We start from the raw sequence: 13,156 nt of genomic DNA, 5'->3' as shown, positions 1-13,156 counted from the left end.
ACCAATATCGTCCTTGAATCGTATCGACAACCTCAAATCGTGATACGAATCGAATCGTTGTTAAAACTAATCGTTACACCCCTAGTTATTTCCTATGATCGATACAATCGATTGATTACCTTTTAAAACGATGTTAGATCGATATATGTCGTCCGGAAGGCCAACTTGCCGAGCACAGATCGATGTAGTTAGATCATAGGAAAATAAATCGATACATCGATGTAGTAGATGAATCGTTACACCCCTACTAAAAACAGATTAGCTTATAACGCGAATATATGGGGCATAGAATAAGTCAAATTAAATTGCTAGTTAACACCACTAACAAGGCTCAAAATAGCCTCACACTAACACGGGAGCATAATGAGGGTCCCTACATGCAAACCCAAGCATTGAGAACTTTGTAAGTGTACAAACAGTTTAATAAGAAGATACTTTATAAAGACAGAACATTACACGTTTTACAGACAGGAGCCATCTTGGAGTCGTAAATTACTCACCGCTGCAAAAACACGCTGTGAATAGATGCATTTGACGCTTTCTAGAGGAAACAAATTTGCAAATCCGCCAAATCTGTTTCACCAATATTATTACAGTATCAACTGAGGGTGCTTTTGCTTGCGTTTGAGGGTGCTTAGCACCCCCGTAGAACCGGGCCTTCGTCCAACTATGCACTAATAGCGTGATTTATTTGCGCAAGTTGCGTCTGGTGTGAACACACAGTTAGGGTTCAAAAGTTATCAGCATAAACATGAGTGAAACTTTGGACAGGTGGTTGCGCTAGAGGGAATGAGTTAGAGACTTCAAATTGGTGACAGATCAGACTGTCCTCTATGAGTGTGCCAAATGTCATAACTTTCCCGCAAGCGGTTCTATGGGCTGCCATAGACTCCCAGACAGAAGAAGAAGAAGAAGAAGAAGAAGAAGAAGAACGCTAACCTTCGGTGCTTGGCCCCTAATAATAATACAGTGCTTTATACCAAACATCTTTACTAAGCCTTGTGTGAACAGGCATTTAATCCTTTCAAGGCAAAAACCCTTTAAAAAGTTACATTTCAGTCAGTTGCCAAGGCAACATTTCTCTTTTTCATGAGTACTAAAATAACTAAAACCAATTGTTCGTACTTTAACCCGTCCTTCACAACCGAGTTGAAAAAAAGACTCTCCTGTGAGAGATTTGTGCTTTTGTCAATATGCAGTGCAAAATAAAGTTGACTGATATTATAAAAAAGGGATGATCCCAACATCCTGTTTTAACCAAAACTGTTCTGTGAAACCTTTCACAAATCACAATAGTTAACTTAAGGACACGAGGAAGGATTAACTGACCAAAAATCAGTGGTGTAAAGTCTCTGAGTAGATGGAATTAGTTAAGTACTTATGTATCTTTTTGGCTACTTTGTAGTTGTACTGAGTATCAAAGATATTAGCAACTTTTACTCTCTAGCAGTGTCGGGGAAAGTTACTTTGAAAAGTAATGCATTACAATATTGCGTTACTCCCTTAAAAAGTAACTAATTGAGTTACTGAATTGACTTTGTTTTTGTTTTTGTTTATAACAAAAAGTTATATTTTTGTGCAACGGTGCAACTTCATACCAAAATGTAAATAATAAGCCCCAGGCTGAGGTAAAAATGCAGATTGACGCATGAACAGTAGAGGGCGCTGCTCTGGATAATGTAGAAGAGGATGCAGGAGAAAAAAGTTTTACCAATAAAAACAAAAAATCGAGTAATTTTCATCATCAAAGGTCAGCAGCAAGACATTGGTAAATTAAATATAAAGGTAGATTATCCATAAAAATAGTTGTTTTATTTAAAATTTAATTATTGGAGGTTTGCATAGTACTCTGATTTTGCATTTGACTGATTTTAATCATTTTGAGGAGTTCAGAATCTTTATTGTGCAAGTGAGATAAATAAATGCTCACATTTAGTCTAGAACTACAATAACCATCATGTTCACACACACACACACACACACACACACACACACACACACACACACACACACACACACACACACACACACACACACACACACACACACACACACACACACACACACACACACACACACACACACACACACACACACACACACACACACACCTCTGACCTTATTCTTCTCAACATGGGGGCAGGAGAGCTGTCAGTCAAATTAATGTGAAAAAGTAACTCAGATATTTTGTTGTAAATTTGAAAAGTTGGAAAAAGTAATATTATTACGTAACTCAAGTTACTTGTAATGCGTTTCCCCCAACACTGCTCTCTAGTGCTGTGATTATTTGATTTTCCGTGACTGACGTCTGCTTGTGTTTCTCTGTTGCAGGAGTGGCGATAAGCAGCTATGCAAAATACTGTTACCGTAAACTCCAGAAAGCTGCTCTCACCGGAGCCAAGAAGGTGTGTGTCTTTTGCTTATGCTTAAAGGGTGTGTCACTTCTTGCAGTGTTGCCATGTCCACTCATTATAAGCATGTCTGGGGTTGTGGTTTAATATAACACACACAGTTTCTGCCAGTCTCGTGTTAATCTTGAGCATCTATAGAGTAGTGTTGATCCTTCATATCTCCCAAGAGTCTTTAGTTTTATCTAGAGATGCACAGATGTATCGGTCGCCGATATTTATTGGCCGATTTTTGATCATTTTACAACCACAACCCTCTACAATGCGAGTAAATCTTCGCTCTGTGCGACTAAATTAAATCTATCTTTAGCCATTGGCTAATAAATGCTTAGATTTTACTCGCCAGTGTGTGTCTAATGGTGCGTTCACACCAGACACGAATGAAGCAAATAAATCGCGCTATTAGCACGTAGTTTCCCCCAAAGGGGAAAACCAACTCTAGTACGATTCAACCGAACTAAATGAGCGCAGCTCAGGAAAAAGAAAGCAACAGAAAAGTGCGGCGGGACACGCCTTTCACTCAGACAGATTGTGACGCCAGTTTCGTGGATTATTGGGTTTGAATGGTAAAAAATAAGTAGAAATGCACGTCCTGGCCAGTATTCGGGTAAACACAGTCGGATTTGTCTTTAGTGAACGTATACAGAGTTGAGTGAGAAATCAGGTGTTACAATGAGTTTGGTTCGTGCAGCTCTTAAAGGGCCAGACCTCATATTCTGTGTGAAGCAGGAACAGGCCGGACAAGTGAGTTTAACCCTAAAACAATGATAAACAATGAATAGTAAGTTCTGTCATATTATTCAATTACTTTTACATTTTTTGCCATGGTATGGATTCAGTATCAGTATCGAGGTATTTTAGTCTGGTATCGTGACAACTCTATTCTATATAAAAAGTATTTGCTGATATTCTCTTTTTTGTTATGTTGGTTTACAAATGTGTACCTTTTTACATTTTAACTCTTTTAGTTTTACATTTTGTCAAGGGCTTGTTTACATTTATACGTTTTATAGTACACTACTGAAGGCCAACGTTGCAAGTTAAATTAAATGTTTTTTGAGTAAAATTGTTGAAAATTATTGTGATAAATTAGTCGATAGATTAATATTACGGCTGTCAAAAGATTAATCGCGATTAATCTCATCCAAAATAAAAGTTTGTGTTTACATAATATATGTGTGTGTACTGTGTATAATTATTATTTATATATAAAAACACACACAAGCATGTATATATTTAAGAAAAATGTATTATATTTATATATAAAATATTTATATTTATATATAATATAAATTATATAAATGTATATACAGTATATACATGCAAATATTTCTTAAATATATACATGAATGTGTGTGTATTTATATATACATAATAATTATACAGAGTACACACAAATATATTATGTAAACACAACTTTTATTTTGGATGCGATTAATCTTTTGACAGCCCTAATAAATATATAGAAAAATAGTCGTTAGTGGCAGCCCTAATTTGGGCAACGCTGGGCAAAAATGGATATAAACACGAACACTGCGTTAATTGCGTTAAATATTATTTACGTGTTAAACTGAAAAAATGTATCGCCTGTGTTAACACACAAATTTAAATATATTCAAGCTCATGTTTTGGTTTTATTACAGTTCATCAGTTCAAATTTAGTCGCAGCAAACAGAGAAGCGTCTCGTGAAGAAACACAGACCGACTGAATGACACCTTCATTTAAAGATGCAGTGTGTAGTATTTATGAGGATCTATTGACAGAAATGCAATATAATATACATAACTATTTATTTCAGTGGTGTATAAAGACCTTACTTAATGATTGTTATGTTTTTATTACCTTAGAATGAGTCGTTTCTATCTACACACACCACAGGTCCCCTAACAGTGAAGCCGCCATTTTGTGGCTCCATGTTTCTACAGTGGCCCAAAAGGGACAAAATTCTCTCAGGGTTCCCGGGGGGTCTTAAATTCTTTTTTTTTAATTGAAGGCCTTAAAACGTCTTAAAACCGGCCGTATTTTCATCCAAGGTCTTAAAATTCATTTAGCTAGGTCTAAAAAAAAGGTTTTATCCTCGTTCATTTCCAGAAACGCTGGCCGCAGAAACTTATAAACGTTACACAGTAGCAAAATGTTATCGAATCGTAGTTTACAAAGCGGAGCTCTAGCGTCTTTGCTATGCGGCCCTCAGAGCATTCGTTCAGTGTGTTGTAGTTCTTTCTGGGGGATGTTGGTGTTGGTACACGTAAATAAAACTACAAAGCCCGTGATAAATGCAATTACCTGCCCGCGAAATACGTCTACGTTTAATAACGTTGTATTTTGTTGGACAGAATGAGGCAGACATGCATTGTTTTATATTATTCTATACATTGATAAAGTCTGCACTCAATCAGCACTGCATACCTTATTATTATGAAAATAGTGGAGGCTTGAAGAACTCAAATACACCATATCTATAGTCGTGTTTATTGTCTTCGTTTCATCAGTCAAAGCGTTTCTATCTTCACCGCTAGCTTCACATTAGGGCTAACGATTACTTCTCTGAGGCAAATGTGGAGTTTCTGCTCGAGGGCGCCCTCTGGCGTCAGTATGAACGAAACGTTTGGGTAACAAATACTTCTCTCTAAATACATTTATATGACAATCCATATGTTTTCACCAATGTACAGTTTTTCCCCCACAGTAGATGCACAAGAGGCTCATATTTCATATTAAATACATAGACTTTATGAAATTGATATCACAGATAAAAAGCACAGATTTTTTATAATTTTTTTTTTTACAATAAATCTTTAGACCTTTCTAATGATTTTTAGTGTTGGGCTGTCTGCATATTAACAGGTAACCCAGCAGTTTTTTTGTAAAATAAGTTTTCTGTAAAATATAAATGTTATTATTAGTAGTAGTAGTATTATTATATTGTTATATTTATTCTTAAATACTCTATTTTTAATTTTTAAATAATTAAAATGTTATTGTAATAGTAATATTTCTAATATTGTTAAATATTTGTATTTATCGAATATAATTATTATTATTAGTCTCATTAATATATAAACATTAATATATAAAATGTTATATGCATACACTTTTCATTTGTAAAAAAAAAAAAAAAGCATTTTAACCAGAATAATCACAATTAGATATCTTCCCCAAATCGTGCGAATCCCTAGTTTGGAGTAGCCTGTTCAATCTCTATTAATATGCTGTTTTGTAATCTATTCTATTTGAGGGCAAGTTTGTTTTAGCTTATTTTCATTTTGCGCCTATAAGGTTTTGGGCATTTGGCTCCTTGTTGGCTGTGGAGGGTTTCTAATGTCATTGCTTTATCTGTAAATTAAATTCATGCTTTTTCAATGACTGAATTCATTGAAATAAAATATATATTTTTAAATTTCTTTGATTTAACCCTTAATCGTCCCTTGGGGTCCAGCTGACCACACTGGACTTTTCCTCCATTTTTAAAAGTGTTCCCTTCATCTCAGGGCCATGAGACTCTGTGACTTTTCCTAAATAATCTAAACATGCACAACAAATCTGGGCTTGATTTGGTTGTTCTAAAGATGTGTAAAACTTTCTTTACCGTTTAAGTCCCTCAGGGTCATATTGACCCCACATTGAAATTAGTTTTTTCACTTTTTTTGTAAAAAAAAAAAATCAACTAAATCCAGTATAAATCTGAAAATGTCTACATTTATATCAAAATCTGGTCCTGGAGCATAAACACAAAGTGGAACGAACTTTCTGTCTCATACACACACGCGCACACACACACACACACACACACACACACACACACACACACACACACACACACACACACACACACACACACACACACACACACACACACACACACACACACACACACACACACACACACACACACACACACACACACACACACACACACACACACACACACACACACAAACACACACGTGTGTGACTGCAACAGAGAGCATTTTTATAGAAACTGGCAAATAAAATCAACAAAACTGGCATAAATCTGAAAAAATTCCATACATAAATGAAGGACAAATACTAGAGCACAAATGCAACATGGAACAATCATGAGAAAGAGAGGGAAAAGGGCAAATAAAAGAAAGATGAAAGGCAGCTTAACTTTTGCATAACTTCCCTATGGACCTCTAGTGGATAATGTGGTCATTGCTCTCTTTCTCTTTAACTATAATTCCTAAAGTTTTTCCACAAACCTACAGATGGTGGTATTCTATCCCTAACACATAGAGCAATGTCCAAAAACTATTTATATTTATTTAAGATCATCATTCAAGTGATTTTTCATAAAAAAATTATTTTTAATGAGCCAATTTATGACATAGTTAAGTATTCGTGCAGTAAATAGGTAAAAAACTACCAAATACCCACAAAAACACAGCATAAATGTATAGTTGAGAAGTAAATAAAAAAAATGATATATAGTTTTCCATGTAAAAAATGTATATTTCCTTATGCAATCGCTCTGTAAAAGTTTGGGGTCTATCTGAGCCCAAGGGACTCAAACGTAAACCCTACTTGAGGGACGATTAAGGGTTAAATAATTTTGGTAATGCGTCTTAAATTTCAATCTATATGGTCTTAAAATGTCTTGAAAAGTTCTTAAATTTGACTTACTGAAACCTGAAGAACCTCTCTCAGATGATGACATCTATGTCCTGTGTCAGCCACCGTAGTTTCTCTATGTGCTTCGTAAGGGGTGTGTGATAGCAATTGACCTATCGGTAAGCCCCTCCCCTCGAACGCAGATGAGCCAATAGCAGTTGAGTATCAGTTGCGCTGGGACCGGAACTCGGACATCTTTAGGTTTCAGCGCCATAGAGAAACATTGGAAAATCCGAAGCTCTCATCGGTTTGATGGTGTTTATGCTACAAAAATGCTAAACGTCGTGCCTGAGGAACTGCAACACTGACTCCAGAGATCCTGAGAGGATTTTGTGTTTGTCAAACTCTCGTTAAGTTACGATTAAAGTCCCTGCAAACATACAAACCGAAATAACTAACTGTTCTCACATCATGTACACTGTAGGTCAAAAACACATTTCAGTGCCTCTCCATATTAAACTGGTTATATGTAAATTAATTTCACTTTAGATATGTTTAAGGTCTACATTATCTGTCCTACTTAGGAGGACTCTTATTTTGATGGGTATTATAGTCTCCGAGTAACGTTAGTGAAAGGAAGAGCTCGCACGCAGTTTATCGGAGTTGTTTTGCAGATACAAAGTTTACCACTGCACCCCCTAAAAAGCATAAGGTCTGTGTATATGTTTGTTTACTGTGAGTGTTTTTGTGTAGTTTGTTGTGTGTGTTAATGATAATGCAATGGAGAGAGAGAGTTTGTGAATGAGACGTTAATGCGCACTTCTTATGCTTTGTTTGTTCAGCTCTTACGATGATTTTTTGGAGTGAATAACGATGCAATAAACTTGATAAACCATCAGTAAAGTTTGGCCATCATTCGGACGGGATATATACGCTACAATCTGTGTCCAAAAACATCTTGGGATAAGGTTTTCACACTGACAGCTGTTATTGTAAAATATAGCAACTCCGTTTGTTTGTCCGAGTTAGCAACAGTAACTAAGGGGGCGGGGCTTACCGATAGGTCAATTCGCAACCTCACCACTAATATTTACACACTGCACCTTTAAGAAGAACTCCAGTTTACTTGTTTGTCTTGTAAAACATTATAGCAACTCTGTTTGTTTGTCCGAGTTAGCAACAGTAACTAAGGGGGGCGGGGCTTACCGATAGGTCAATTCGCAACCTCACCACTAATATTTACACACTGCACCTTTAAGAAGAACTCCAGCTTACTTGTTTGTCTTGTAAAACATTATAGCAGCTCCGTTTGTTTGTCCGAGTTAGCAACAGTAACTAAGGGGGGCGGGGCTTACCGACAGGTCAATTCGCAACCTCACCACTAATATTTACACACTGCACCTTTAAGAAGAACTCCAGCTTACTTGTTTGTATTGTAAAACATTATAGCAACTCTGTTTGTTTGTCCGAGTTAGCAACAGTAACTAAGGGGGGCGGGGCTTACCGATAGGTCAATTCGCAACCTCACCACTAATATTTACACACTGCACGTTTAAGAAGAACTCCAGCTTACTTGTTTGTCTCGTAAAACATTATAGCAACTCCGTTTGTTTGTCCGAGTTAGCAACAGTAACTAAGGGGGGCGGGGCTTACCGATAGGTCAATTCGCAACCTCACCACTAATATTTACACACTGCACCTTTAAGAAGAACTCCATCTTACTTGTTTGTCTTGTAAAACATTATAGCAGCTCCGTTTGTTTGTCCGAGTTAGCAACAGTAACTAAGGCTTACCGATAGGTCAATTCGCAACCTCACCACTAATATTTACACACTGCACCTTTAAGAAGAACTCCAGCTTACTTGTTTGTCTCGTAAAACATTATAGCAACTCCGTTTGTTTGTCCGAGTTAGCAACAGTAACTAAGGGGGGCGGGGCTTACCGATAGGTCAATTCGCAACCTCACCACTAATATTTACACACTGCACCTTTAAGAAGAACTCCAGCTTACTTGTTTGTCTCGTAAAACATTATAGCAACTCCGTTTGTTTGTCCGAGTTAGCAACAGTAACTAAGGGGGGCGTGGCTTACCGATAGGTCAATTCGCAACCTCACCACTAATATTTACACACTGCACGTTTAAGAAGAACTCCAGCTTACTTGTTTGTCTTGTAAAACATTATAGCAACTCCGTTTGTTTGTCCGAGTTAGCAACAGTAACTAAGGGGGGCGGGGCTTACCGATAGGTCAATTCGCAACCTCACCACTAATATTTACACACTGCACCTTTAAGAAGAACTCCATCTTACTTGTTTGTCTTGTAAAACATTATAGCAACTCCGTTTGTTTGTCCGAGTTAGCAACAGTAACTAAGGGGGACGGGGCTTACCGATAGGTCAATTCGCAACCTCACCGCTAATATTTACACACTGCACCTTTAAGAAGAACTCCAGCTTACTTGTTTGTCTTGTAAAACATTATAGCAACTCTGTTTGTTTGTCCGAGTTAGCAACAGTAACTAAGGGGGCGGGGCTTACCGATAGGTCAATTCGCAACCTCACCACTAATATTTACACACTGCACGTTTAAGAAGAACTCCAGCTTACTTGTTTGTCTTGTAAAACATTATAGCATGTTTGTTTGTCCGAGTTAGCAACAGTAACTAAGGGGGCGGGGCTTACCGATAGGTCAATTCGCAACCTCACCACTAATATTTACACACTGCACCTTTAAGAAGAACTCCAGCTTACTTGTTTGTCTTGTAAAACATTATAGCATGTTTGTTTGTCCGAGTTAGCAACAGTAACTAAGGGGGCGGGGCTTACCGATAGGTCAATTCGCAACCTCACCACTAATATTTACACACTGCACCTTTAAGAAGAACTCCAGCTTACTTGTTTGTCTTGTAAAACATTATAGCATGTTTGTTTGTCCGAGTTAGCAACAGTAACTAAGGGGGCGGGGCTTACCGATAGGTCAATTCGCAACCTCACCACTAATATTTACACACTGCACCTTTAAGAAGAACTCCAGCTTACTTGTTTGTCTCGTAAAACATCCTCCAATACATTTTTAACGGTGTGTTTTATATTTAATGGCTTGTTTATGACGGTGTTGTGCCTCTCGCGTCTGTTTTCGGCTCTAATTGTCTCAGACGGTTTTGCGCCGCATGTGCTAATTGGCCGTGAAGTGGTGGGAGGAACCGCTTTGGCCTGGTATTTAACGTTTTTTAATTAACATTGGGTTTCTGGAATTTGCCTATTGCCCTGGAGACATCCCATCGCCATGACAACGGCGATGATTTACGCGCCGGCCGTATTGTTGGTGATGGAGTGTCATGGCACCTGCGTGACGGATCTTCCTGATGCGCTCTTGGCTTTGTGTTCCTCGTATGTGTGAAAGTTTTAATTGCATGATGCCAGTCGCCCGTGGAGATTCCAGTCTGTGAAAACGGCCGGTAAATGGGAACTGTGTGTGTGTGCCAGACGCCCAGCAGGGAAAGCTTGAATCCATGGCTCCTCTCCAGCCCTAGTGTGCTGCCTACATAGGCATCGTTTGCATGCGCATATGTTACCTTCGCTTGGCCAGATACGAAAGCAGGGATCATATCCAGTTTGGAAAAGTATGGGATTTGAGTTGAGTAATGTCCAGGTGTGGAGAAATATGGAGAAATGAAAAAATTAGGGCTGTCAAAAGATTAATCACAATTAATCACATCCAAAATAAAAGTTTGTGTTTACATAATATATGTGTGTTTACTCTGTTAATTATTATGTATATATAAATACAAACACATTCATGTATATATTTAAGAAATATTTGCATGTATGTACATTTATATAATTTATATTATATATAAATATAAATATTTTATATATAAATATAATACATTTTTCTTAAATATATACATGCTTGTGTGTGTTTTTATATATAAATAATAATTATACACAGTACACACACATATATTATGTAAACACAAACTTTTATTTCGGATGAATCGCGATTAATGACAGCCCTAGAACAAATATTTGTCTTTCCAGACTATTACGCAAATAAATGGTTTTATCTGCAAATATATAGTAGAGCAAACATTATTATATACTAGAATATCCTGCTATTATTTTGAAAATAAATAATTGAAAATATTTTCTGAACGTAACATTACAAAGTGGAAATTAATACATTTATTGAATTTAAAATATTTTAACTGTATGCAGTGAAAATGTGAACGGAATCAATATAATATAATTTGACAATATTATTTTAAATTTTAAGTATTTTTTAATTAATGTAATCAGTGACAAGATCATTTTAATATTTATAAAATATTTTTTGAATGTGATAATGTGAATGCAGTCAATATTTTATTTTAATTTTAAATATTTTTCTTAATAACAATATTACTTTAAAACTTATAATATGAATTAAAAAAATTTTTTTCTAAATAAATGTATTCAGTGATGTTTTAAAACTTATACAATTAATTTAAAATATTTTTAATAAATGTTATCAGTGATAATATTTTAAAACTTATAATGAATAAATGTAATGTATTTAAAATATTTAAAATGTATGCAGTCAGTGAACATGTGAATGTAATCAATATTATTTTATGAATATTTTGATAATATTATTTTAAAACGTATAATTAAATTTTTTTTTCTAAATAAATGTAATCAGTGATGTTTTAAAACTTATACAATTAATTTAAAATATTTTTAATAAATGTAATCAGCGACAATATTATTTTAAAACTTACAGAAATTAATTTGAAATATTTTTTTTAATAAATGTTATCAGTGACAATATTTTATATGTATTTAAAATATTTGAAATGTATGCAGTCAGTGAACATGTGAATGTAATCAATATTAAAGCTACACTGTGTAACTTTTTTAGTTTATTCTTCGCTAAAAACACTTAGTTCTTTCAAAAATATATGTGCTCATTAATGTATATTTACTTCTTTCAAGTAATAAAGTATTCTCGTAAGTTTATAATATGCCATTGAAAATACATACGGGTGAGGGTTCGAATGCGGGTCGCCATGTTGCCCCTCCATCTTAAAAGTACATTAGCCAAAGAGGGACATACCCGTAAATTCAAGCTTCGCATTTGGCGTTTTAACACTCGATGGCACCGTGTCGAATGTGGACGAGGTCGAACTGGAAGCCATGTTAATCTTGGACTAAATCAGCCACCGTAGGAGTTAAAACGAAATCGGAATTGAGAAGAACAGAAACTAATATTCACTGGATGGTCATATAGCTTTTCACCACTAGATGGGGGAAAATATCACACAGTGTAGCTTTAATTTATTAATATTTTGAGACAAAAATTGACCAAATCTTTCTTAATAAATCTAATCAGTGCCAATATTAATTAAAAATGTATTATGGATACATTTAATGATTTTAAAATGTAAAATTTAAATGTATGCGGTCAGTGAAAATGTGAATGTGATCAATATTATTTGATCATTTTGAAAATATTATTTTAAAACTTAGAATATGAGTTTAAAATGTATGCAGTAAGTTTGAAAGTGTATCAAACGTAATCCTGTATTTTAGCATCTCAGGTTTAATGAAATGCTGCGTATTAAACGCAATATTCTGCCAATTTTTTGGCAGCATTTATCAGATATTAAACATGGTCTGGTTTTGAAAAGGAAAATGTAGGATCTGTCACATGCGTCCTTTGCAGAGACAGCAATCCCAGGATGCATTGTGATGAAGTCTGTACTAGATTTTGGTACAAAGCCATTAGTAAATGTTGTCTTTATGATCTGTCTGTCCGTAGGGTTTGAACAAGCCCACAATCGAGGAGATCGCTCACGCTCGCAACGCCATCTTTAGGCCCTCCATGTTCGGTTCGTCTCTGGAGGAAGTGATGTCGATGCAGAAGGACCGATACCCCGATCGCCAGCTGCCCTGGGTTCAGACGCGGCTCTCGGAGGAAGTGCTTGGCTTGAACGGAGATCAGACCGAGGGCATCTTCAGGTCAGATATGCAGATAGGCATTTCAAATATCATTTTTTACTTTTTTAAAGGGTTAGTTCACCCAAAAATGAAAATTCTGTCATTAATTACTTCCCCTCATGTCGTTTGACACCCGTCAGACCTCCGTTCATCTTCAGACACAAATGAAGATATTTTAGTGTAAATCTGATGCTCTG

General features: G+C 36.0%; 1 protein-coding gene across 1 annotated transcript in view; it reads left to right on the top strand.

Moving 5' to 3' along the window:
• Positions 1-13,156, top strand: part of arhgap39 (Rho GTPase activating protein 39) — a gene marked incomplete at both ends in the record, with an annotated part of 82,197 nt that overhangs the window by 48,455 nt on the left and 20,586 nt on the right. Inside the window, 2 exons of the mRNA XM_079832207.1 lie at positions 2,332-2,405; positions 12,781-12,980. Coding sequence (XP_079688333.1) covers positions 2,332-2,405; positions 12,781-12,980 — 274 coding nt within the window. The remainder of the gene's footprint in view (positions 1-2,331; positions 2,406-12,780; positions 12,981-13,156) is intronic.

The sequence above is a fragment of the Gobio gobio genome, assembly GCF_949357685.1.
Source record: "Gobio gobio genome assembly, chromosome: 12".
Lineage (NCBI taxonomy): Eukaryota > Metazoa > Chordata > Actinopteri > Cypriniformes > Gobionidae > Gobio > Gobio gobio.
The sequence above is the reverse complement of the archived record's forward strand: the minus strand, read 5'-3'. Positions and strand labels throughout refer to the sequence as shown.